Raw genomic sequence first — 27981 nt, forward strand, 5'->3', positions numbered from 1 at the left:
TTTTTTTAATACAGTTGGCTAAAAAATGTTCATTCAGCTTGATATTTTACAAGCCACTTTACTATACAAACGATGGAACTCTTGCACATTGTAGATTACTATTCAACCTGATATACTCTTCTGACTCCCATCATACCATATCCTACTGAGTGCTCAGTCACATCATGCATAATTATGAATGGCCTCCCAAAAATCCCATTCTACTGTACTATGAACTGACTCATTTCACACAGAAGCTTTGACAGCTCATACTGGGTATTGGAATCACAGGGTGCTGTTTTAGTCAGTGAGTCATATATTGTACTAGGTGCTTGGATCTGACTCATATTGAACTGTGTTAGGAACTGACTGACACTGTACTGGTCTGAAAGCTGGTTTGCATCAGGGTGACTCATCTTGTAGTGCATTAAATATTGATTCACACAGCATTCCCTATTGGATCTGATCGTTGCAATCCACTTCAGATTGTACCATAATGGAATCTGACCACACTATAAAATTCCTGCATATATGTAGCTACATTGGACACAGAAAGCCTGAGTCTAATCTCGCTTGCACCAGGGAAACACAGGAGTAACATCACTGAAGTCCACTAAGTTACCAGTGTAAACCTGATATGTGATCAGAATCAGGTCCAGAATTGTTGTTTGTGTAACATAAGAAAATAAATCAAGTGATAATAGCTTGTGGACTTCATACAAACAAATGGCTTGCAACACTCTAAAGAGTTCAAAATCCAGCCCCTAAACAGAAATTTAGGGTCCACCAATCCTTGGATAGAGTATTTTGATAACTGTGACTTTGCTTATCCACTAGTCCTACCATATTTCAGCCATAATTCCCAGAAGCACTGCTTCCAGAGGATAAAATTTCCTTAGTGCCTGAAAGATTGGTGTGAATTTTCAGAAGCATCTAGTGATTTTTCAGCTGTTTCATTTTTTTGACTGCCCATCTTGAGATATCTTAAGGAGGCTTGATTTTCAGATGTGCTGAGCATTCCATGCTCTGAAAATTAAACTCCACTGAAGGTGTTTCAAGTTGGGCAGCCAAAAACTGAGACACCCAAAATCACTAGTTATTTCTGAAAATTAGACCATTTGCTTCAAGAGTATGGTTGTGTGAAATGACATTTTTGAAGTGAAACTACAGACTTAGAAAAAAGTAGTGCTTCCATGCATAATGATTTCAAATGCAGGTGGTAATATGCATAGAGATATTGATAAGGGTAAGTAGAATCAAGGATAAATAGGATTGCCCATATCTTATTTCTGAAGCATGTTATAATATTTGAGGGTAATATAGCTATGTGGTTTTCCTCAAACCATCCAGGAGGCTTGAACATACTTCTCAGTTGGGATTTCATTCTGAGTTTAGAAACACACCCTCATTCCTCATTTTAAATTGACACGCATGGTAACATTTGGGTGGTGGGTTGTACTGGCTTCCATCATACTGTATAGTAGTAATGTAGTGTATTGACACTAGCAGTATTTAGCCCTATTGACTCCTGAAGCCAGTGGTAGTGTGTTGTGGATACACTGGGTACAGAAAAGTGAGTGATACGCAAGTAGCCTAAATGTCTTTGAGTTGTACAAATGACCATCTAGCATACAGTTTTGTCTTGCATTTTTTTGCAACAACAAAAATGAAATAATTGAGTAACTGTATAGATGAAATTACCTCTATATTAAATTACTGTAATTTCTACTGGCATGTGCAAAGATAATCATATTTAACTTCTGCAGTCGTCTAATTTTCATTACCCCTTCCCCTCTATTTAATGACACAGAAACGACCGATTTCAGCAAAAGGTCTGTTTTCTTGCCCGCAGAATGTAAACCTCATTTAAAGGGTCTGTGATGGTGGAAACATGGGAACACTTGTTCGCCCTGGAACAAATGTTTACTTTTATTCCTTGATTGTTTTGTGACATCCCTAGTACGAACTGCGTTAGTCTGGGGCTCAGGCGGTGGGTGGGCACTTAGGTAAAGGGCCAGTCCTTGCTGTCCTTCCGGGGCAGAGACCCTAGTGACTGTCACTGAACTCCATGGGACTGCTGCTGGAGAGAGGAGGCTAAGGACTCTCTGGGCTTTGTAGGATTCTCGAGGTGTCATTCAACCAGTTCCCTCGTCCCTGGAAAACTCAAGGCAAAACAGCACCATGGGGGGTGACCTCCTACCCCCCTTACCTCAGCTACAGACACGGGGGTTAGTGGACCGTCCGGGAGCCTCCTTCCCTGGCTGCTTTGCTGGGGCCAAACGGCGCCGCCTGGCGCTCGGGACCAAGAGGAGCGCGGTGGCAGGCAAACGCTGCGGCGGCGGCGCGGGGCTGCCCCGGCCCGGCAGCTTCCAGCTGGGTGAGGCGCGAAGACCCGGCTCGGCGCCGGAACGGCGGGCGGGCAAAGCCGCCCTGCGGGACGCCGCCTGCCAGACAGAGCGCGCACCGCTCCCGCCGCGGGGCTCGCCTCCCTCCTAGCGCGCGCCGGGGGCACGGTCCCTCCCTCCGGGCGGGTGGGCCCCGGCCCACGGCGGGGCTCGCTCCGGCGCCTCATGGGCACCGCGGCTGCGCTCTCGGAGTCCCCTTCGCCGCGCTCTCACCCCCGCCTCCCCCACCGGAGGGACCATCCCCTCTCCAGGGCTGCGCCAGGCGGGACTTTCCCTGCACTCCCGGCGCTGGGAGCCGCCGAGGCAGCCCCTGGACGGGCAGCGCCTGCACTCGGCGGGAGCCTCCCTAGGTCCCGCTGCCCTCGCAGCAAGCGGGCTCCGGGGTGCAGCGGGCGCCTGCTCCCCAGCGGCTCCCTCCCCAGCCGCCGAGGGAGGGCTGCCCAAGGAAGGCGCCTTGCGCCCCCCGCCTGTGGAAACCGTCCGGGTGGCCCTCGCCCGCCCGCCCGAGCCTCGCCGCCTCCCCGCAGCGAACTTGCAGCCCGCCGCCCTGGTCTACTAGCTCCGCGCCACAGGCCAGCCCTGCGCGCGGCGGACACGGCCCCTGGCCCTCACACCCTGGCCAGTGCAGCCACCCACCGCCACCTGCAGAGGCTGAAGCGAGCTCCCCTGGCCCGCCAGGTCTAGCCCCAGGAACCAGGGCAGCCCTTGCTTCCATGCTGGCCCCCGGCCCTCGCCGCCCGCGTGAGATCACACCTAAGCCAGCGCCGCACCTGTGCTCTGCGTGTAAACACCCCCGGATCCCCCTCTCCCTGCCAGGGACAATGCAACGATCTGCCGCAGCGAGGGATCCTGCTCTTTAACCGAAGGAGGCTTCCCTGGGCACACAATGGAAGAAACGCGTGGAAACCCCGCAAACTACAATGGGGGTGGGGGGAGGAGAGAAGCGATCCAAAGAGACACCCTCCCTCCCCCGTGTTTAGGGACAGCAAGTGCCACCCAGAAGCGCCTCTCAGTGCCCCAGACCAGGAAACAGCCGATTGTTATTCTCATGCTCCCAAATACACTTTACAAACCGAGCCAGGGAAAGGCAAAGCCCCGGGCGCTTCCCCACGTGCCGAGCCCCTGGGCAGTCCAGGCTCAGCGCTGGAGAGTACTTACAATTTCACCATCAGTCCCGGGAGCTAGGTGGAAATCTTTGCCTTGATCACATCCGTTAGCAGTGGGCTCCTCACCCAGGGACGGCGGCTCGCCAGCCATGCGCATGCGTCCCGAGCTTTTATAGGATGCTTATTTTACTGTATATTCCTCTGGCTTGATTCCCCCTCCTCCTTTTAGCCACCACCAGAATGCCCGCGATGTGTGTCCACCCGGCCTTCCCGTGCTCTTGTTATGGGTAGGGAAGAGCAACAGCCCAGCACGTGAAGGGGGGAAGGGACTAGACCGGAGTAAATGAGAAATGAACCGTGAATGCCAGAGGCTGAACAGCAGACGCCTCTGGAAACAGCTTCTCTCCCTCGCTCAGTCCCCGCACAACACCTTGCCTTGGCAGGCGACCTTCCCCTAAACCCAATCAGTTCCCAGATGGTGACACACACGCGTGTTTGTGTGAATCTCAGGCAGGCTACACCTGGGGCCACATCTGCAACAAACACATTGTGTCAACAGTCTGGGGAGGGGAAAGGGGTGGAGAGTTCCATGGATCCAACTTCTGTTCCCTCCCCGGGGCGGGAGGAGATTTTCTGGGATAAACAAGCGGGTGTGCTGGGGGCAGGAGGGAGGGGCTGCACGGGGAGGCGAAGACTGCGTGTTCGATATTTGGATTTCATTTTAATAGGCTCCCTTAAATCTCGATCGTCTTTATATGGGTAGGGATAGGCGCTTTTAGGTAATTGCAGGGACGTGTTTCCCCCTTATCTGGTTCCTTGTTGTATGGCAAAACGCCTCTATTCGAATAAATTACCGCGTAGCAGGAAGCTTGAAATAAATCGGATCTATTTGCCAGAATGTGCAAAACTGTTTTGTACATAAATTGCAACCGGTAAACCAAGCACCAAAGTGGAAATCAATGGATCTTTCCTGCTCTATACTGTATTCGTCTCCGGGAAACATAGGTACATAACGTATTGCATTCAGACACCGTTCCAAAGGAAACCACACTCCTGTCAACAGGACACAGATTTAAAGGCTCGCCATGGAGCGCCTTCTGCAACGGACTGCTCAGGACTTGCAAATGTGTTGCTACTTTGTGACCACTCTGTCGGGACAGGAATTGGGAGGACGACGCAATATTTCCCTAGAACTGAAATTGACCTGATACATAAATAACATTCACGTCACTTCCTTCGACTTCTCAGGAGCTGAAGTCAGGGCTCCCTGGTTACAGAGAGAGAAAGAGAGAGATCACAAACAGCCCTGGTAATTATGACAGCTCTCTTTCCGTTTTCATTGGCACAAGGAGGCAAGATAGTGACCGAAAAGCACCATCGTAAACAGCTTCATGTCTGTACCCACAAACACAGAACTATGGGGAATGCTGCTACCACAGATCACAACAGCCCTGCTTCTGCCATTCGCCAGCAAGGGGCGTTGAATGATTTAAGCTGTCATCGCTCTTATCCTTGAATATTTATGCCATTCCCTCTCCACACACCCACACACCTCAATCTTCCAATTACAGCCAGGATCGTAGTGTTAAAATCTCGTTAATATTAGCTGCCAGGGGTTTCTCTCGATGTAGACAAAGGTCTCACCATGCAATAAGGCATCCCCAGGAGGAGGAGGAGGAAGAGAGGGAGGGGAGCCTGTCTGAGGAAGTGGTACTCACAGCACTGAACGGATCTGGGAAAGTCCCGTGTTTCCTGAACGCGGCTCCTTCGCATTTTTGGCACCGCAGGTGTTCCCAGAAGACGCAGCTGTGTAACGCGGGACAGGCCAAGCGGCCTTTTAGTAAGGCACACAGCTGGCCGCCTGCCCCCAGGAGACCAGAGTCCCTATTGGGAAGGGGCTGATGTTTGACAGAGGGGCAGCTGGCAAAGCTGGAAGAAGGGTGGTGGCAAAGTTAGGGCAGAGCCTGGGAGCTGAAAGCCAAGGGTGAAAGAAGGAGTTAGGGAAGAGAGAAAAGCCTGGAAGCAGTGAGAGGGAAAGCCTGGAAGCCTTTGGAGACTAGAGCAGGGAGGGGTGGGTGGGAGGGGGAAGAGAGAGAGAGACACAAAATAAACATTACTAAGGGGATCAATCAGCCACATCCGAAAAGACAAGCTCCGAGTCAGACGATTTCGGGTTAATTCTGCCCCCACCACCTCTGCAGTTGACTTATTTGAAGGGGCAAACACCCCGCCTCTCCACTTTTGGGGGGAGGGATAGCTCAGTGGTTTGAGCATTGGCCTGCTAAACCCAGGGTTGTGAGTTCAATCCTTGAGGGGGCCATTTAGGGATCTGGGGCAAAAATTGGGGATTGGTCCTGCTTTGAGCAGGGGGTTGGACTAGATGACCTCCTGAGGTCCCTTCCAACCCTGATATTCTATGATTTGTTACTTCAGTGCAACCCCACGTTTCCAACGCTGAGACACTGGAGGGGGATGGGTCGTTCGTATATTAACTCCCACTTTTGTAGAATTGCAGGCGTCTCAGTCCTCAGCCTCCGCTGCCTTTTCCCCGACTCCAAGTGTCCGGCTTTTGGGGGCGAATTCTAGGTGAGACAGGACACACAGCTGTGGTTCTGCTGGTGCCCCAAGCTGCTCCAACCCCCCAGGAACAGTCCGAGGAATCGTAAGCAGAGGAGCTTTCCTTCCTTTGGTTTCCATTCTATGTTAGGGCTAAATTAAGGAGTTTCATGCCCTTTACATGTCTGGCACTTTGAAATATGGCCTCGCCTTTTTCTTAAGTTTTATTCTAGCTATTAATCACTACTGTTTTCTTTGCGCTCCAGGCCGCCTTCAGCATCCGTCCTCTGTGCTAGGCACCGGGCAAACACATAGAGCTTACAATATAATTAATTCTGCATTTTCCTGGCTGAAGTTTTTTAAGACACCCCTTTCCCCCTCAGGACAGCTCAAGATATCAAGAAACGATAAACTTTGCAGAATAATAAACTTTGCAAAACCATCCGAAGAAGTCAGCCTCATTCTTGTTCTAGAATTGAGTGGACTAAGACACCCACCCACCCGTATGCCTCATGGGCGGCCAACACTGGTGCAATCCCTTCCCTGACACTATGCAGCCGATGCTAAGCAGCAGTGAAAAGGAAAGAGAAATGGGGACTAACGCCACGAAAAGGAAACAAGTGAAAGGCGAATAAAAAGGCGAGGGGGAAGCAGCCAGAGTTAAGGAATCTAGCCAGCTCTGAATGCTGATCGCAATAGCAGAATTGCTATCCAGGGTTCTGAAGCTTACGCGTGGCAAATTGCGTTTGCCCTTTGCTGAAAACTCCTATTTATGCTATTGCTTCAGGGTTGCAACTTGAACAAACACACAGCAGTTATATCCGGCTGTTGGGAGCCTTGACATGGCACTGGACCACCACGCTAACTGAGCCTCATGCTGTAGGGCAGAGGATGGGGCTTTTCTATAATGGCTTTTTTTGTGTGCAGCTGCCTCTTGAGGTGACATCAGAGCTTCTCCAGATTTCCTAACAGAGGGTTCTTGTGTTTTCCCAGTCCAAGCTCCAAGCTTGTCAAGGCCCAGGAGCGCTCCAGGAGACAGACAGACACTTGCTTCCCCAGGGTGTGAAGTCAGAACTTTAAGCTCCCCACACACCCCGATATGTGCGGAGGGTGACACTCTTTCAGAACTCAGGCATCATCGAAAGCCTCGCCATGCATTAATGAGGCAGGAGAACACGGCTACGGCGTTGTTATTACAAGGTTAAGCTACTTGTCAGATTTGAGAACTGTAGAGAAAGCTGCTATTCCTTACACTCACAGGAACCGTGTGGTTGCTTAGCAGCAAAGCTTTTCTTCTAGGTATGATCATAGGAAAGGCTAAGCTTGGGGAAAAACCCAAACACGCTGGTGAATCAGCCATAATAAGCCCCGTCTTGACGAGCCCAGATGAGGCCGAACACGAATTAGCCTTATGTGGAAGAACTCCAAATGGGCAGGTTAAGTGGCGCCCGCTGTGTCCGAGAACAGGAAGCAGCCTGCAGAAGGCTGGAGCAAGTTAAGCCATTGATTTCTACCCAATCTGTTAGCAAAGGAGAGGAACTCTCCGTAGGGACTCCTGCGCTGGTGGAAGGGAGAGAGCTTCTAATATCCCCAAATCTGCAAACTCCTGTTGATTATTGTAGTGAATCTCTTTTTGTCAGGCTGGAGCAGTTAGGAAAAGGCAGGAACAGAAGACGGCTGGTGGGTGAACTCATCTGTGTGTCAAAGCCCCGAATGCTGTTCCATCTGCTAGGACTTCTCCAGAGGTACTGCTGTGCATGTCTTGTGAAGAAACTAAAGGAGATCTGAGTGCTTTCTGTGTGAGAGAATGGTGGTAGGGTTGCATCAATGTATTGGCCATGCCTTTCTGGTTGGGCATTACCATGAACAATCCAAAATATATTTTATCAAAGGGTTTGGGAGAATGGGCTGGGCTATATTTCCAGGAGAAAATAATATAGCTTGATTTTTACCATGTTAATATTTCTCCTTCATGAACCCAAAGAATCACTGCTGTGTATGAAACTCCTCTGTAAAACCCCTGCAAAGTGTCCATTTCATATGGAGCACAGCTCACCATTGTGATGTTAATTATGCCACTCTGCATAGTTATTAAATCCTACTTGCCACCTAGGTGATCCCACATGTAGAGTTTTCAGTGGCTCTGAGGTTTGCTTGACAACAATGATAACAGAACTTGATAAGTGTATGGTGGCTATAGTATGATAAGATTGCCTACAGTGGCATGTGGCCCATCTGTGATGGCTAGTAGCAAATATCACCAACAGTTGGAGAGGGATGCTAGGTGTGGAGGGCTCTCAGTTACAATAGTGAATTCTTTCCCAGGTGTCTGGCTGATGGATCTCATTAACATGCTCAGGGTCTAACTGATCAGCATATTTGGGGTGGGGAAGGGATTTTCTCCCCTGTCAGATTGTCAGGGACCCATTTTTTTTGTTTTGTTTTGTTTTTTTGCATTCCTCTGCAGCATAGGGGCACACATCATGTGCTGGTTTGAACTAGAGTAAATGGCAGAGTCTCTGTAATTTGAAGTCTTTAAATTGTGATTTAAGGTCTTCAGTAAGTCAGCCAGAGGTTATGGGTCTATTACAGGTGTGGGTGGGTGAGGATCTGTGGCCTGCAATGTGCTGGAGGTCAGACTAGAATGATCACGATAGTCCCTTCTGGCCTTAAAGTCTATGATTAAATGACACTGTCTCTATGATGAGAGGGTGGGAAAAAATAGGGAAAGGTTTAGCAATTATGCCCTAGAGATTATTCTGTGGTGAATCTTCAGATCAATGGAAAGACTCCCACTGACATCATCACTGGACTCTGAATCAGAGCCGACTCAGCCTGTGGGAACCAATCATGGACAGTGACATTTAGGACTTAGCTGAAGTATTTCACTTAAAGCCCATCCAGACTAAGAAACTAGGTTGTGTTTTTAAATGTTAGCTAACCTACTTTTACTTATACTTGTGTAGAAAGGGTTTAACACCTTTAAAATGTGTTTGCTCGTCACACATCATCCTAGGCTTCCCCCTAGGGTGGACCATCACCAGTTAACACATTTGAAACAGGACTATATTTATCAACATTATATCTACTACATCAAAATATGTTAGTTAATATGTCCTGAAAGGCTACCCATTCTCCCATTGTAGACAGACCCTTACTGTCTTCAAGTTTGAGCTGTTCAATGAAGCAATGGTGGGTCTTTGGTGACACTCTACATGTAATGCAATATCTAGTAACCTACTGCAAACGTTTGCATTATTAGATTGTTAAGATTTAGGAATGGAGTCATCACACATGGATTGTATTTTAAATGAAACATCATCAAAATCCAATATTGACAGTTCCTTGTGCACCATTCAAGGTAAATATTAGATCAGGACTCAATTTCAACATCAGTATTAATGAATAATAAAGAACAGCTCTATAAGAGTATTAGAAAATCTCCCTGTAAAACTTTGCTGAACATTTGCAACTAAACCCATACAAAGCCAGTGATAACACACAGAGAAAATAACTTGGAATTTAATTTAATTTTAGGATACAGCCCTTTTCTTCCATTTTGGAATAGTTAGGAATGGACGTTACTGAAAGCCACACCAGTATATCAGATTGTTGTTTTATGTTTTCCTGGTACTCGGCCTAGCTGGCTCAGTCTCCAAAGGGTGGAACTGTCAATATATTTTCATCATTAGGTCCTCCTGGGTTGAAGTGCAGAAAATAGTTATTATTCCAAGGTATAAATGCAATCCCTTGGGTGTTTGTAGCTGAAAATCTTAAGATCAGAAGGATCATAAATAGGGTAATATAGAAGTTGAACCTATCATTCTAATTACTGTGTTACTTTCTGACGTATTTTAATGTTCAGTCCATCACACTTCAAGACACAGCATAGCAGCCATTTTTAATAGTGTTAGTATAGCTACCTGGGGCTCATACAGTACTTGACTTCTCCCTTGCCTAAACAGATTCCTATTAGCCTGTGCCTGAATGAAGAGTGCAAGACTGGGTCTTTGCAGGAATTAGCCAGTTCTCAATATTTCTTATTTGGTTAGATAAGTTAATTTAGAGAGGGATAGCTCAGTGGTTTGAGCATTGGCCTGCTAAACCCAGGGTTGTGAGCTCAATCCTTGAGGGGGCCATTTAAGGATCTGGGGCAAAAATGGGGGATTGGTCCTGCATTGAGCAGGGGGTTAGACTAGATGACCTCCTGAGGTCCCTTCCAACCCTGATATTCTATGATTAAGATGATTCATAGTGAATTTATGTAACTATTTTGACATAAACTAAGGGAGCCATTATTTTGTCCATTTATGTAGACATTAAAATGCCCTTAATACAATTCACTGTAATGATTGACATGAGCTTTCAAATGGGAAATGAGAGCTTTCAGAATTAAAATCTATTTCAAAGGTATTTTAATGTCTAAGTGCCAGCAATTCTTTCTTAAATGTGTTATTTAGTTCATGAGTGAACTCATAAATACATAAAATGGGTACATTTTAAAGAATATATTTTAAGTTATCATAATTGCATGAGATATTACAAGAAACGCTTTGAGCATATTTAACATTTGCATTACATCAAAGCTAGTAACATTCAGAGTGTACTGTCTTTCCTTAATGAACCTATTGCTAACTGATTTTACATGGAAGGCACTTGGATACAATACTGATGGGTGGCAGCACAAAACCCTGAGTGAGGGATCATAATAAAATCTGTATTGTAGTAGAGTGGAACTCCCAAGTTCCCATTAAAATCAACAGGAATCTTGTAAATGGATTGAATGATCCAGCCTATACAATCTAACAGTAGAGCTATGTGGGGTCATCTGCACATCAAGGGATTGCATTGCACTATGTCTGAGGACTGCCTGTTAGTACTTTATTTTCATAAGCACTGTAACGACATAGAAAAACAACCAGAACCAATGCATTACTTCTGGAATAAAGACTTATTTCAAACAAAGTCCTTTTGTTTTCAAAGGGTGAAATTCACCCCGTGCCAAAGTCCAGTGCAAGGCCAATTGGTTCTCAAAATAAGGCTTAAGTGGGACTAATGTGATACATCATCCTTGCGTTAGGACTTTGTCCAGGGTTAATTTCACCCTAAGGGCTTGTCTGCACTGGGAAATTACATTGTGTTAGCACATGACCTTGAGCAGTCATGGTAACTAATACGGCGTTAAACATGATTTAGCACTCAATGTAGACAGGGGCTTTCTGCCACTGGCTTCAATGGGGCCAAGATTTAACCCTGAGTGTTTAACACAGGATTAGTTGTCATGACTTCTCCAAGTTGTGTTCTAGCATGTGGTACTTTCCAAGTGTTGACAATCACTAAATGAACATTCTTCCAAAGTTAGTGATCTCTGTTATGCTTACCAGATGTCTTTTTACATAGTATTTTGCCTTTGCTGAAATCTAGAAATCGGTATGGGAAGATGCAACTCTGGACACATCATACATTCAACACAGTAATTATAATAGTGCATCTTCAGTCATCTTTAACTGTCACCTGTAAAACAAATGTCTTAAGATACATCAAAAACATGAGCCCTCACTAAAAACTAAGTGCGTATCTGCAGCTGGTGTAAACTGTCATAGCTCCATTGACTTCAATGGATCTCTGACAATTTATATTAGCTGGGGACCCAGCCCAGAGCCTATGGCAAGTGCGAAGTTTGACAAGTAACCTCTGCTATTTTCAGTCACAAAACAGTGTCTTTGCCACTTCTGCATAACACAAATGGATTACGAAACTTACAAAGCAAAACTCTGAGCAACAACTATTAGAAACATCACCTCAAAAGACAAATGTTTCAGAATGTTATGCGTAGTGAATGTAGGGTTTTAGAACAGAAGAGTTAATTCGATCTATGATGATGATTGTTGTGCTACTATTCTGGCCCCAGTCCAGAGCAATTAAGCACACAGATAACTTTAAGCCAGTGACTAGTCCTACTCAGGTCAGTGGGACTGCTCATGTGCTTAATACATTGTTGAATCCAGGCATCTGGCAGACTGACAGAAGAACCCTGAGGTCTGTAGCTTAGATTACTCAGGAGACAATCTTCTACAGAGAAATTGCACCCAGACACTTTTTACAAAATTGAATTTTTGACTAGGTACAATGGCATAAAATTTCTCATTACTTTCACTGCATTTCCTATGTTTGTAAAATAGAAGCCCTGCTAGATTTAGTAGACTCTATACAACATTTTTTGCATATTCATTTCAATAAATACATATTTTTAAAATATGTAATGCAGTTACATTTAAAAAATCATTATATTCATGTGTGGCCCAAATCCTTTTTATTTTTATTTTTGGATTTTTTGGGGGGACCATTAAAAAACCTTGTAGATTAAGTCAAAATTATTTAAAACACATTCTCCTATTATTGCAAAGTTTTGTTAGCAGGCCCTGATGGCATCAAATATTAAGTAAAGACTTGACAAAAAATGGTCAGAAAATGCCTATTTTACTTTAGGTTTCAGAGTAACAGCCGCATTAGTCTGTATTCGCAAAAATAAAAGGAGTACTTGTGGCACCTTAGAGACTAACCAATTTATTTGAGCATAAGCTTTCGTGAGCATCCGATGAAGTGAGCTGTAGCTCACGAAAGCTTATGCTCAAATAAATTGGTTAGTCTCTAAGGTGCCACAAGTGCTCCTTTTATTTTACTTTAAAATCCCACAATTAACAGAAGACTGTTAGAGAATGGATTGTGGAATATTATGTTATTAATTTAAATAACCCTTTTTACAAAATTCCAGCAGGTGTCACTATTGGTCTACAATTTAAATTCTAAAGAAAAATCAGTTGAGGATTAATGACATTACATGCCATGGTACTATTCCTCCTTGAGTTGCTAGGGGCCCTCTTTTCCTCTGCATACCATGGGTGTTATATCTGCTAAGTGAGGGGAGAACAGAGCACTCTCTCTTTTCATGGTTAATTGGAAAAAAAATTAAAATATATTCATATAGTCAAATCTGAACAAGTAGATACATCGGATATATCCTATTGTGTTCTACTGGGCATACCTTCAATGATTAATCTCAACCAAACATCAATTTGTATGGGTATAATCTATACAGATGAGAGAGTAGAGGCAGAAACTCAGAAGAGCTACATTTCAAAACTATTTATAGTGACAATGGGAACAAAGAGCATGATGGTGAAATTCATTGGTACAGCATACAAGGAATGAAAAACAAAAAGAAATGATGAGTATCTGCTTAAGATCACCAAGAGAGAAAGAGAGGGAGGAGAAATTTTCTAGACCAATTCTCTGGGCTCTCTAGGCCTTAATAAACTATTTTAACTACACAGAGAGCTGGTAAGTAATAAATACAGCCAACCATATTATTAAATAAGTTTCCTAAATTAATGTGATGGTAACTTGTGGATCCAGAAAGGACAGACTCCAACCAAAGCAGAAGCTGGCCCAGCTCTACTCCTGATCGTGAGGAACATTTTCAGAAAATGAAAATAATAGAGAAATTTGGAACCAGTGCTCTTGAGCTCTTGAAGTTAGCACAGGAGAGGATCAGTTGAAGACACGATTGCAGAACTTGGCAATACAAGGGTATTACAGCCTGATGCTGTTCCACAGAAGCCAGTGGCAGTTTTGCCAATGACTTAAGTGAGAGCAAAACCAGGCCCATTTCCCAAAATTTCTGAAATCAATCAGTTTAGCAAGGTGGGTGCAATGGGAGGAAGTATAATTTACTCATGTAGGAGGTGGCTGGAGAGCAGTAAAAGACCATAACTACAGTGAAATATACTAGTTTACTTGAAAAAGAAGATTGACAGGGTGAGCAGTAGCCAATGAGGGAGTGCTTAAAGATTTGAGGTTAAAATCAGTACCAGAAAGTAAAAAGTAGAAGGCAAACAAACAGGAATACTTACTCAGAATTGGTAAAATGTGGTAGGAAGAGCAAAGCCAAGCCATACCACTCTTCCTCCAGCCCCACAGAGCACAACAAACACACAAAGCGCAGGCCGATTCTGAACTCTGCCTTGCATTGTGTCTTTAACATGTTTAAGAGAAGTTTGAATGATTCCTGCAGGAAGTAAAGATCAAGATCAGGATAATGATAAAGAGCAGCTAAAATAATACCGGGAAAAGTGAGCACTGCCGATAAATCTCCTGGGGTAGAAAGAGAAGGACTGTACCTAACAACACCGAGGATTATGGGCCAAGTTCTCCTCTTTGTGGGTTACTCCTGCCTAGGAGAGGGGAAGCTCCTTGAGTTTTTGTTAGAGATAGGTTGGCAGTGCATGTCTCCCCCGCCCTTCCCTATGCACACTCAAGCTGGGAGTTCATTGCATCTAAACCATGTTTGCATTATGCAGAAGTAGAAAAGAGTGTTTTGTATTGGAGGCAGCACAGGTTAGTTTCATGCCTGTCATTGACTTTGGGGGAGATCCTCAGCTGTTATAAATAGCCAGGGGTCCACTGATGTCAACAGAGCTATGACAAGTTTCACCAGTTGAGGATCTTCTCTTAGTTTTCAATGAGGGGCAGTGTCTTTGATGTCTCCTTTGAAATCCATGTGTATTTTAAGGGATCCTTTGGAATCAAGAGGTCCCTTGCTTCCCCGCAGCTGCTCAGAGACACATATCTTTGAACAGGCTAGAACATGCTGCTGTCTCCGTGGCTGCCACTGGAATACCCTTAAATATTTCCCTAACCATGAAGGAACAAACAACGTACATCACTACATGTTCTAGGCCAAATTCTGGGCGGCTCTTGAGAGACACAGGACAGAAGGGCTGACCATTGGGAATTGGGAGCAAAGGTAGCTTTATTTCATCTGGGTTCTGGGCTACAGTAGGAGCTGAAATATGTCCAACATGAGCAAAATTCTGGTCTCCTTTCCTGAGCTGCACTGAAACCCCAAATCTCCATAACCCTGGGCACTAAGTATGGTTACTGCCTCACCCATACCAGGGCTTGTGTGTGTGCATGTGTCTGTGTGGGGGTGAGATGGGGAGGGTCACTTACATTGCCACTATGCTTTCCTGAACTACTGAATTCTCCCCAGCCCCTTGTGGTTCATTTTAGCCCCAATATTCGGTCAGAATAGCGTAAAGGAGCCAGGGTGAGTCTAGAATGAACCTATTTGCAGTAGCTTATACTTACTTCCCCCAAAGGGCTGGAGAGAACCCAGTAGAGTTTGGCTTTTGTTTAAATGTAGCTGTTTACAACCAAGTATTGTATTTAAACCAGACATTGAGAGACTCTAGACACTGAGCAAATGTGGTGATTTGAGGTTGTAAGATTTTGATGACTCAGCGTACTACATAAGCACACTGGTGCTGATCAGGTGAAGCACTGAAGCATGCGCTACTCATGGACTTAATATTATTATTTAATCAGGACCTCCAGGAAGGGTAGTCAGTTATATCAGTTGACAACCAATTTGCAGAATCAAATATTCCAACTAACAGGTGGAAACTTCACTTTGAAGAAACATCCTTGGCATTCAGGGCCATGACTCACATATTAATTTTTCAACTGGAGAATGAGCCAGCCTAATCCATGCTTAGAGATTCTGGATATAAACTGAGATACACTTTTTGCCCTCTTGTTTAGGGCCCAAGTCACATGCTACAGAAACTCAGTTTATTGAGGTGAGGCCTTTCAAGCAATTAACTTCAACTGTTTAACACAACAGGAGTTGGCAGGCATAAAAAGGAGAGAGAGGAGCATGACAGTAATCTATATTGGCCTTTTCCCTGGTTTATATCACTGATGTCATTGGAAATAAAAATCCACCAGGACTGGAGGCGAGTCTGTGATGGGATGTACAAACCTCACACTGGAGAATGAGGGATTAAGGAGCAGCTCTGGGCCCAGGTGACCCTGCTTGGCCACACCTGCAGAGCCTGCATAAGCTGGAGGTAGAGCTTAAAAGGGGGAGCGGAGCAGGTCAAAAGAAAAGAAGCAGTGGAAGGGAACAGAACTCTGGCCTGAGGAAATCATTGCTCTGGAGCGCCTGTTGCTTGAGACCTGACCAAGCTTGCAAAGGAGAGACTGGTGCCTGTTAGGGAAGATTGGAAACTTTATTTTTATTCAGTTCTTTAATTTACTCTGTGGGGTGAAAAAGGGACTCAGCTAGGGAGTGATCTAGGGAGGCAGCTATTTAGCACCCAAAGGTGCAGAACTTGGCTGTCCATCATCAGGCCCTGGATTGGAGCTGGTATAGAGGGTGGACCTGGGCTCCCTGTATCAACCCCTAGAGGTGGGGTAAAAATAGAAGTCTACCCCTCAGCGGGGAATCCAGATGGCGAAGGCCCTGTGCCCAAAGCTAAGGAGAAACCCCAGAAGCCCTTGTGGGCACCAAAAGCTTTTCTACTATTGGATTCTCTTTTGTATGTGATAAAAGGAGTGGATTGGAATGTGGGACCCAGACAGAGGGCTGAGCTGCAATAGAAGGGACTGATCCTACAGTAGCAGAAAGGGGAGATGTCAGGGAGGGGGACCACTTGAAACTCCCTGTGGCTCTAATGGTGTGAGTTACTTTTCACAGAGTCTTACAGCCTATTTCTTTGGAGGTCTGAAAGGTATAAAAACCATCCTCTTATCTGTACCTTTATGGAGGAACTCAATAAGAGAATCCCCAGAGATTCCCTTTCACAGAGGTCCTTCCTGTGGGTTCTTCCATAGCAGAAGTATGATCTGGGGTCTTGCTTAAAAAAGATCAGTTAAGGTTAATAAGAGACAAGAACCTATCACATCATGTACAAAAACCAAGCTCTGAAAACAAGTAAATTAATAGTTAAGGATATTATAAACATGACCTGTATCACAGTAAATGCCTACAAGTTATTCACATATAAAATAAGCTATATTTCCTCACAACATAACAACCTAACTCTGATCCATAGATTTTTGTTCTTGATTTTGATATCTAAATATTTTTTCTTTAAAGAATACATTTAGGTAGAACATATCACTGTGAGCAAGTGACTTCCCCACCCATTGCTCCAAAACCACAATGCACACAGGTTACAGCAGGCCCAAACTTGGGGATTTATTTTATTTACAGAAGGACCTGAAAAGTAAATGAGAGACAATCCACCCCAAGCCTTCCCCTTAGACTTGGTTGGTCCTAACATTTCTCCATGTGAACTAGTCAGCCCACACCCTAGAACTTCAGTCTCTGGAGAGGCACTCCCACCTTCCTAAGATGTGAATGGGTTTACGAACCACTTGCAACACTGAGTGAGCAAAACAAATGTAACATTTTCTAGCCAGATCACCACCTTTTAACTGGGTAGAGTTGTCAGGCAAGCATTGCTTGTCTGTTGTAGTCAGTTAATATATATCTCAACTGACAGTGGAAAAGTTGTACTTATAATGGTTCTTTCTTTAGGATATTTTATATATATATAAAATAGTGAAATTTGATAGGTATCTATACTTGCAGCTGAGGCTGATTATTGTTTAAATTGTCATGTTTCTTTAAGTTTTACTTTGTTCAGAAATGTTCTGTGCTGTGTTTCTGTGACTATTGATGAAAGGATAGTATTCAGTTTGACTCAGGAGATAAGGTTCTTCAATTGTGAAGACAGGTGTATTTCCATATACTTGATCTAAATGCGTTTTCACTTAGTGTGGGATTTATGGTGACCTTAACTCTTCTTTTCCTGACTTTTCAGGGCTCTGACCTTGTACTTGATGTGATCGGTACATACGTAGCAGTCACTAAGTGTAACGGGGCAGGTAGGGCCAGCTCTAGGTTTTTTGCCACCCCAAGCTCAGAGTGCAACTACCCAAGGAAAAAAAAAAAGCCAGAATGCCACCCCTTGAAATGAGCTGCCCCAAGCATATGCTTGCTTTGTTGGTGCCTAGAGCCGGTCCTCGGGGTAGGACTCACTACCTCAGTGCCTCCTGCTGGCAGTGCTCAGAACTAGCTCTTGGTTGTCAGTGCACCTTCCCATAGTGGTGTCTCACTGCCATCACTGCTCCGCCTCTAAGACCTGTGTTGCCCTCTTCTGGGCATGGCTATCCAGCTATGCCCCACTCCACTTTCTCCCCCCTTCCAGGGGAACCGGCAATCTCTAGTCCATCCACTTGCCACTGTGGCTTGCTGCAGCCTTCGGTCTAGCCCCTCACCTCAAGGGGTAAACTGCAGGCCAAATATTCGGTCTAGCCCCTCACCTCAAGGGGTAAACTGTGGCAAGTGGGGGAAAATGAGGGGGCCAGGCCCCCCCACTACTCCAGGCCCCAAACCAGGGACCCCATAGTTGGCAGCCACATAGTGCCACTCCTCCAGCTCCCACCAGCTATTTTCCTAGACCACTTCCCTGGAGCCCTAGTCCCTTCCTAGCCCTTTGTCTCAGGAGCCTCCATCTGGCGGTCTTCAGGGTAGAGCTCTCTATTACTCCCCTGACCTTATCCAGCACTACTCTATCCAAAGTGTTTCTCTAAGGCAGCCAGTTCTTCTCTCTTGCACTCCAGGAAGAGACTGCCCCATCTTTGTTGAGCAGCCCTTCTTATATAGCCCTCTCTGACGCTGATTGGCTGCTCCAACAAACCTTCTCCTGATTGGCTCTCTACAAGCCCTCCTCCCATTGGTTGGGTTTTGCGCCGCCTCCCTGAGGTCTGCTTTAACCCTTCATCTACCTGTGTGGGGCAGCTGCCCAACCACACTAAGCAAGGTTTAACAGCTTTTGAAATGAAGATTTTTGTTATTAGAATTTCTTGTCCCTCATTGCATCTTTTCTTTTGAGTAAGCAAATGGAGATGCATTTTTTTAAGCTATTGTAAATAAATGGGATGGAAGAGCCACCATATTATTAAACTAAATGAGTGAGCAGTGCTGAGCTGTTCCGATTGAGCTTATAATGCTTGAACTCTACAGTTATATTCCCCTAGCTGTTGTGGAAAGAATCTGCCAATGAAAATGCAATCCATGACTACAGGGTATTTGTAAGGCTCATGGAAAGCACTTATCAGGCAAAGGGCATTTACAAGTAATGTATCTTTGCTTTGGCTCTTGAAAGGATTCATTAAGTAGAGCAGGATGGCCCATATCTTTGGTCTCTACTCCACTATGGCACTGCATTGGCAGTGCAAAGGGCCTGGAAAGCTACCCTGCCAAGGCAGATTGGAATTTCCCTGGCACTGAGAAATTCCTGGTTGGTGTACAGCTGACATGACCAGCCTTATGCCTCCTGCTCCTGGTCCCAAGAGGTGTGTTGGGGATGGAATGGGCATGACCGGAGCACAGTGGGTGCTGGTCAGCCCTGACAGCATGCTGGCACCATAAGTTAGAGCAGCTCTGAAGATGCTCTGGCTGTGGCTCTAGGACTGAGGACACATAAAGGTACTACATTTTAATTCAATATTTTTCTTGAATGCCACTTGCTTCAATGTAGTCATCCACCCAGACATGAGGAGCATGCCCCACAGTATGGCTTATCCCCCAGCTTGGCCTGGACTCAACCCAGGCAGACTTAGGTAGGAGTGACTTCAATAGTTCCTTCCAGGGGGAAGATGGGAGGAAGTAGCAGAGCTGCTGATTTCTCCCCTGTACCATCAATTCAGTGTTACTGGCTCCTGCTTCCCTCTTTCTATGTTAGTGGAGAGGAGTGTTTAGATTTTCCATATCCGCATAGTTAGTCTGTTCAGAACTCAGGCTGAATGAGCAATTTAGTAACTGACATGATATTTTGTTTCACTTAAATAGGCCTGCTTATAGTCATTAAAACATAAACCCCTTTGATACAGGGCAGTCTAGGATTGGTTTGCTGAACAATTTATGGAACCATGTTCAGGAGTCTGAATTAATGTGAAAGAGGGTTATATTCTTTGACAGTATTACCCTAATTAACCCAGGATTTAGCATATTTGCATTTCAAAGGTACATGGCAAGAGGAGAGAATTTGGGGGCTATTTCAAAGATAAAGTACATCAATCACACAACTGTGAAAATAGCAAGACTGCAAATTTGTACAAAATGGTCCTGAAGACTGGATAGCTTACACTTAATTAATATGCAAGTCTGCCATTAATGTGCATAAATTATTACTCTATTTATGCAGAGATTACCCTTTAATTATAGCCTGTAGAATTATTACAGGCTCTCAGGCAACACTGAACAGTACATATAGTCATAAAATCTCAGCAGTTCTTCTTGATGCTAAAGTAAAAGCCTTTGTGAATCAAAACGTCTTTTGTTTAATTTTTTTTATGTTCGTGCAATTGCAGAATAGCTTTGAAAAAAGAAGCTGCGATGAGCTCTCTCTTTGTTTCTGCAGAATCATCCCTGTACAAAGCTAAACGTCAGCTCTTGCATTCAGACAGAAGTGCGAAAGATCAAAGCTCCTCATCCCTCTTAAAGGAGCTAAAATTAAACTGTTTCACTTGACAGGAATACATTGAGATACAAAGCACACTGAGACAAGCCCTGTGTTGGAAAACTATCTGTATGGGGATTGCAACCAAGTGGTTAGAGCTGAGGTCAAAACACTTGGGTTCCATTTCTAGCATAGCTATTGATCTGGTATGTCACCTTGGACACATCACTTAGCTAACCTGAGGCAGGTTAACATGAAAAACATATTTTAACTAACGGTAATACTTCTGTTATCGCATATGAAGACTTAAACCTAAAACTCTGTGCCCTACTAGAGTACCTCGGCTTAGTACAGGGGGGTTCTCTGTAGGCTTACAGAGAAGGCATTCTCCTCTCTCCAGGGCATAAAAGGCCTTGGAATGGCTCTGATTGCTACTGTGGCCTCCAAGCTTCAGTAGCTCCCAAGCATGCTTTATTTTCCTTATGTGACATGGTACCAGAATAAACAAGGGAGTCTTGGTCCATGATGGGGTTCCTGGGCATGACAGTAATAATCAATAGATTGTGGTTTGTGGGCATATAACTGGGAATAACAACATGAAATTATGAAAGGAAAGTTTTATTCTGAGTACCAGGAAAAGCTTTCTCCCATTGATGTAATAGGCTGTGGAGTAGCCTCCTCAGAAAAGTGGTAGAAGTGCTGCCATTTGGGATGTTTAGTTACTATATGTTTGTACTGTAGGTAAATGAAATTGCGGATAGCACAAGTCATCTTCTTACATAACCAGTAATAGTGAGGGCCTCAATTTTACAAGAAAATACAGCAGCAACTGGGGCCGTGTAGGTCTTGGGTCATGGTCTGGATAATGCACAGGAAAATGTACTCTAGGGAACAACCCTGCCCTGGCCCCAGGGAGATGGAATGGATATCTAATAGCCATTTCCATCTCTAACTTCTATGATTCTATGACATGCATTGGTTCCGGAAACAGCTGGTTCATCCTTGCTCTATTGGCTGTACCCTGTTACAGTTTGTCTCCAAACTCTCTCCCTCCTGCCTCACTGGTGCTTAGTGAGTCTAATGGAGCTGGGCTTTGCAGTGCAGAGAAGGTATGGATCCCCTGCATGTGTTCCAGGAATCAAGTTGTCTGCCCCACAACACAGTGGAGCTGCACCAATTCTGAAAAGTCCAGAGCTCTAGAACGATTTGACCTCTTTCCTTTGCAACTGCACTCACACCCACGCTCCACATAGATAATGTTGTTTCACACCTTCAGTCAGCTTTCAAACCTATGGCAGACAGTTATCACCTCTGGGAATTGGTTTTTAACGAAAGAAAAATACTTTAGCTCCACAGTTTTACAAAAGGGTGGTTAATGTTGCACCCTTGAGTGATTTCTGTATTGCCCTATATCTGAACACATCCCACATACCCATCTTCATACATTCTCTCCAGGGTATATTCCTGACACATATGAACAGAACACATCTGGGGGTAATGTCAGTAAAAATCTGGATCTCTTCATCTTACTATATATTCTCCTAGACCACCATGCAACTGTCTTATTCCCCTCAATTGATTACTATAAATTAGCTCATGCAAGCGTAATCCCTTTTTCTGAATTAAACCGTTCTGTTTAATTTGTTTGAAAGCAACCCAGGAAAATTTGGGGGCAACCTGATCGGTTTCATTTTCATGGCAATTACAACATATGCTGGAGATGAGATTGCAGCTGACTAGATTTAGTAAAAAGGAAAGGCTAAATAAATAGAACTTTAGAGAATTCTAAGTGACAAGTCCAATTATTGGTGTGAATATACCAGTGCTTTCTTACTCTTTTCAGACACCCCCTTTTCCTACTCCACCAAGACATTTGGATAACTCTGGGCTTGTTCTTACCTTAAAAAGCTGCCAAGCTTCCTTGGAGTCTTCCTCATTTTCATTCTTTAGGGTTTCCTTTGCCTTGTAACTGTCTGCATTATTGCTGTGTGCCCAAAAGGGGAGCAAATATTGCCTCCACATTGATTGTATAAAGAGCTGTCCCTGGATCTGATTCCACAATGAGCGCTCTTGGAAAAGCACTATCCTTTAACTAGGAAACAGAACCAAAACCCAAACATTCGGCTGAATGGCAACAGCATCAGAAGAGTTAACTTTTCCCTTACATACATGAGCAAATGTCTGGACCTCTTGCAGTTTGCTGGGTCTTTACTGCAGTTTTGACAGTTGTGCAGACAGACATGCTAATCTGCTCTCTAAGATCCAGTGCCTTATCCACAGAGCATTAACTCATGGCTCCTTGCAGTTTAGAGATTAGATTTACTATTATGTATGTCTTGGTATGTTGAGGCAGGATTCAAAAGGAAGAAGGGCATACAGAGTACCTTTCAGGAGATGCAGGCCTTCTTCATAAACCTTGAATACAACTGCATTGTACAAGTAATGGGTTTGATTTCTTGAAGAAAGAAGGAATTAGACATGGAGTGACGCAGTTCTGCTTTGCATGCCCCATTAAATGGGAGAGTTCAATTAGGTCAATGATATTTATCAATCACATGGTGCCCAATTTACTGAACAGATGGTCTAGTGTTAATCCTTCTAGTCTCAATGAAAATACCATATTAGCAGAAGCTATCTTTGCAGATAGAGACTTAAACTACATTTAAAGACTGAAACTTCAGGCAGATTATTAACAGATCCAGATCTTGTCTTTATACATGCGACCAGGGTGTATGAGGATGAGCAGAACACATTCATTAATTAGCTGTGTAAGAACTGGCATTCAGTATGCATGATTTATTTATTTGTTCTGAAATAGTTTCTGAAATAAAGGTGGGAGCAGAGAGGAGGAAGGAATATTCCACCATTGCTAACATTCCATTCAGATTGTGTAAATGTGATTTAAACTTCAGTCTGTTAGTAACTCTTATATTGTTATCAGTGAGAAATAACTGCTCCTTGATTGCCTCCTCACCTTTGTTAGGAGGCATCAAGGGACTGCTTTCTCAGTCGTTTGAGTTTGCCTGAGTGAGATCAGTTACACTGGAAATCATTACTACATGCTGTAGTCCAGTATATTAATCCAACTATTTTACTAAGCTGGTGAGCTGCTGGTGAGGCTTAACCAATAGGTTTGTATTGCATCCTTTGGGCCAAATATATTTTCTGTGAGGCTGGATGGTGTTGTTTTCCCCTTGCCCCCCAGCAGGGGAAGCTAGTGCTCTGGACATCTCCTTCATATAGAAGAGAGGATGAGGATAGAGGACTTCCAGATGGGAGGTCTCTTTTTCTCCCACCAGGTGCTGCTGCTACTCCACCTACTGGCAGCAAAGCAGTGATGCCCAGTTAAGAACCAGCTCCTCCTACTGCTTCTACTTCAGATTTCCCTGTCTGGTGAAATATTACTTCACAAGCCAGTGAAGAAGCAGAAGGAAGGGGAACAGGGTTTCTCTAAGACAGGGAGAGCAGGTGGAGAGCACGATCCATTCCCCTTCTCCACCCCCCCGCCCACCCCCAGCTTTCAGTGAAGGAGAGAGACCACTGCTCCCGGTTATTTTAGCCCCCAACTCCACTTACTTCTCAAGGTTCTAAGAATTATTAATTTTGTTCTGCTGCTCCAATTTCACAATCTCTCTCTCTCCAGCTCTCATTTCTATACAGCCCTGTTCTTTCTGTATAGTACTTTACAGGACAAGATGATTTGATCCTGCTGAATATCTGGGGAGAAAATGGGAGATTTATTTATTCTAATCAAAAGCAAATTTATTTTTCTGTAATTAATACATCTTTCTTTTATGCAGAGTAATTTATGTTGGTCTCATTAAATGGTAATCCAGAATTCAGTTCCAAAGAAGTTAGAGTGATGAGTGGATTTTTCTTGCATGAAATTCACAAAATGTATTAAATTGGCTTTATCAGATCTTTTCAAGCCAGGAACTGATTTATTTAGGAGTTAATGAGGCAAATGGTAAGTCCTAGTATCTGAGGAGTCTGTGTGGGTGGTGGGTAAGGAATCCTCTCTCCCAGGCAGCAGAGCAATAGTGTACACCAGGGCATAGAGTGTCTCCACTAAGAGTTGCTACTGTTGCCATACTGTAGTCATTAGTTTGCCATACACCCTGAGTACCCCAATGAATGGTATAGAGGGAATGGTCGCAGATTTACCTTCTCTGGCCCATTGGTCCTCTTCACCCACAAAACCTAAACCACCCTACACAGTGGGATGCAGCAAGTCACTGTGGAGCCCAATTCCATTATGCAGAGGGGTTATAGGTTCCCAACACAAAGCCCTGGTGTCTTTTCCCTTTGCACACTGGAACCAGAGTGGCTTCACTGTAGCTAGGGCCTTCTATTTTGTTGGTTAAAAAATGATCACAGAATAATGACCTCCCAGAGCTACATAAACATTGAGGTGAAAACAAAATATGTAGAGCAATAGACTGTGGTGGTTCAAGCAGTAAGAAACCTGCTCGCTATGGACCAGTTCTTGTTTTGTCTGAGGAATGACAGCATTCGCTGAAGCCTCCCACATAAGGTCATAATGAAAGTTATGCCTCTGAGAAGAGATCTCTTTGATCCCTAGGTGGGAGGAATGGGGGATTACTAAGCTGCCAACTGCTGCACCCCATCCCTTGTCTTCCCACATGCAGAACCCGTCACTCCTGGGGAAGGGAGAATAGCTCTTGCTGCATAGGATCTTAAGATCCTGCAATGGGGCAAATATGAAATCAAGAGGAACATTTGATTAAATGGAAAAATCAGAGGCAGAAAACAGGGACTAATTGAGAGCAGTGGGATGAGCTAGGTGCTCAAGCATCCCCAACTACTCAATGTGGCACCGCAGCTCCACTTCTAGATGAGAAACTTTGGTCATGGTTCAGTGGGTCAAATCTAGTGTGTGGAGGAGTTTTGGTGGAGTGTCCTTGAATCCTTGGGTAGTCAGCTTGGATCTGACTTTAAAGGCATGCAGGCACCTAGTGGGATTTTCAAAAGCCTTCTTGCTCCCTCATTGCATAAATTATTGCATAACACTGACCCAAAAAAAAAAAAAGCCCATAAAGGAACCTCAGGTGTTAGATTATTTAGCAAAAATCTCTAAAAATACTTAAAGCAAATACATCTGTCATTTGCTCATCTGTAGTTGAAAAGTATGTGTGTGTGTTTTCTTAAAGCTAATTCCATTCATTTTGTCTTTAGAGGGACAAGCCTGTTATGTGCTGAGCGCACTTATGAGTGGGAACTTTTCAGGTTCATGCCCTTAAACATCTGTGATAGGCTCACTTTCAAATAAAGGCAAAGGCAGGCAAATTCCCATGAGTTCTCTTTCAGCATGCATTCAAGACGGATTCTTACAGGGTTTTTTCTTTTTCAGAAGGTGCTTCCAGAAAAGGATGATCTTGTACATGATGCACAGAACTCCAAGATGTATATTTTAAATTCAGTTTGCCACAGGCTTTCTGGGTGACTGTGAGTGACTTAATAGCTCTGTGCCTTATCCCCGCCCCCATGGGGAAATCCATGTTTTGATGGTAGGTTCATCAATGCTAATAAAGCACTCCTCTTTTAGTGCCCGATCCAAAGGCTGTTTAAGTCCATAGGAATTATCAGGCCCTTAACGAATCACCCTAGGGCAGGAGTGAAGTTTTGATACAGGTTTTAGATGCAGTAGAGCCTGAAGGAAATTGTGCTCTGTGTGCTTTTCCAGTGCACAGCCACCACTCTGAAAGTGTAATCCTTTTTAATACTGGGAAATGGTTTCCTCTAGGAAATAAGAAAAATGTTCTATCCAACCTCCCAGATGGGTTAGGATAAGATCTCATTAGGAGGGAAGAGGTTTGTTTTGCACTGCTCCTCAATTCCTCCTAGTGGACAAATGGATTAAAGCTTTGCCATTTTTGGTTTCTTTTTTTAATGTCAAGTACACTTTGTGAACTGTAGAGGTGTGCCCTATTATCCTGACCTTTTAAGTCTACTTTATTTTGATAGGTCTTCCAAATTATTTCTTCTACACTGGCTAAAAACCGCTGCAGACATGTAATGGAAAGCCAGGCAAGTTATAAAATTCTGAAAAGGTCAAATGGCACAAGTACAGTATGCTTCTGCAATTCACCAAATATATAGAGAGAACAGGGATACATTGTTTTTATTACAAGAAAGGGAAGAGAACAGAAAAAAGCCTTGTGATCTGACTGCCAAGACTCTTATTGCAGATGATGAATCATCCACCTTCATTTAGTCTAGGGTTATGCTTAAACTAGCTTACATTTTTATTCTTTACGATCAAGCAGTTTGCAACTTTTATTCTTGCTCTCTTTTATTTCAATCTTTATTCTTGCTTCATCTTTTTCTTTGTTTTTCTCATGGCAGCAAAATCATCTATACATTGTGACTCCACACAAGTTGTGCTGTCAGTGGTTACTAGACAATGATCTGACCTTGATTATTTGAATGGTAACCTGAGTGGAAAATGCAGTGATGTATCTGGAGTCAGGATCTAATCCTTCTGAAGGTAACCCTTGTCAAGGTACTCTTTTGAGAGTTATGTAGCACAATGAAGGCACTGTGTCACAACCTCCAGAGATGGTAAAATATGATAGTTTTGTTTGTTTTCCATATTTTGGCTGAGGAGAATTGCCTTTTGTTATCTTGTGCTTTGAGGGCTACTATGGCTGTAGTTACACATGGGATAAACTCCTGTAAGTGCTCAATACAGTCTTGCTTTCTCAAGCTCGGCCTATACTATAGTTTGGTTGACATAAGGCAGCTTACATTGACTTAACTCTGTAAGTGTCTACACTACAACATTGCTCCCGCTGATGTAAGTCGTCCACTACACTGACCTAATAACTCCACCTCCCCGAGAGGCATAGCGCTTAGGGTGATGTAGTTAAGGCGACGCAGTGTCTGTGTAGACACTGTTACTTATATCTCCTTGCCATGGGCTGTCAGCCCTGGGGCAGCTGGGATCCAGCTGTGAGTCCTAGGGTGAGGGGAGGGGGGAAGTTCTGGCTGTCAGTGCCCCACAATGCTCCACGCAGTTAAGTTGGTGGAAGTGCTCCTGTTGAGGACGTACACCACTGACAGAGGGGGCATAGTGTGGACATGAACCTCAGTAATAATTACTGTGGTGACTGTACGTCGACCTAACTTAGCTCAACTTAATTTGGTAGTGTAGAAAACCCTTAGTCTCCAACCTCACAAAGTGTTTAAGCACATGCATAACTTTGAGTTGAGTGGTGCTTTGCAGGAGTCTCATGGTAGACACATTTATGCATGTTCTTAACTGCTTTGCAGGACTGGGTTCTAAGACAGCAACACATTATTGACAGGTTTCAGAGTAGCAGCCGTGTTAGTCTGTATCCGCAAAAAGAAAAGGAGGACTTGTGGCACCTTAGACTAACAAATTTATTTGAGCATAAGCTTTTGTGAGCTACAGCTCACTTCATCGGATGCATTCAGTGGAAAATACAGTGGGGAGATTTATATACACAGAGAACATGAAACAATGGGTGTTACCATACACCCTGTAAGGAGAGTGATCAGGTAAGGTGAGCTATTACCAGCAGGAGAGCAGGGGTGGGGGGGAAACCTTTTGTAGTGATAATCAAGGTGGGCCATTTC

At 44.2% G+C, this 27981-nt stretch overlaps 1 protein-coding gene and 1 long non-coding RNA gene across 3 annotated transcripts in view; one reads left to right on the top strand and one right to left on the bottom strand.

The window, feature by feature from the left end:
- The window catches only part of RGS20 (regulator of G protein signaling 20), a 66712-nt gene extending 44381 nt beyond the window's left edge, over nt 1-22331 (bottom strand). The window contains exon 1 of one of the 2 annotated variants that reach the window (XM_048840670.2): nt 22261-22331. Coding sequence is in view for 1 of the 2 variants with exons in the window: in XM_048840671.2 (XP_048696628.1) it covers nt 3543-3647 (105 nt within the window). In the remaining variant the exon portion in view is untranslated. Of the gene's footprint in view, nt 1-3542; nt 3995-22260 lie in introns of those variants that run through there. The other variant, XM_048840671.2, reaches the window with a different exon arrangement.
- Nucleotides 7037-27929, top strand: LOC125632450 (uncharacterized). Its single transcript, XR_007355309.2, has 3 exons — nt 7037-7791; nt 25733-25827; nt 26728-27929. It is a non-coding gene; the product is annotated as an uncharacterized LOC125632450 (long non-coding RNA).
- Nucleotides 27930-27981: the final 52 nt, after the last annotated feature.

This window comes from Caretta caretta, chromosome 2, assembly GCF_965140235.1.
Source record: "Caretta caretta isolate rCarCar2 chromosome 2, rCarCar1.hap1, whole genome shotgun sequence".
In the NCBI taxonomy this organism is placed as follows: domain Eukaryota; kingdom Metazoa; phylum Chordata; order Testudines; family Cheloniidae; genus Caretta; species Caretta caretta.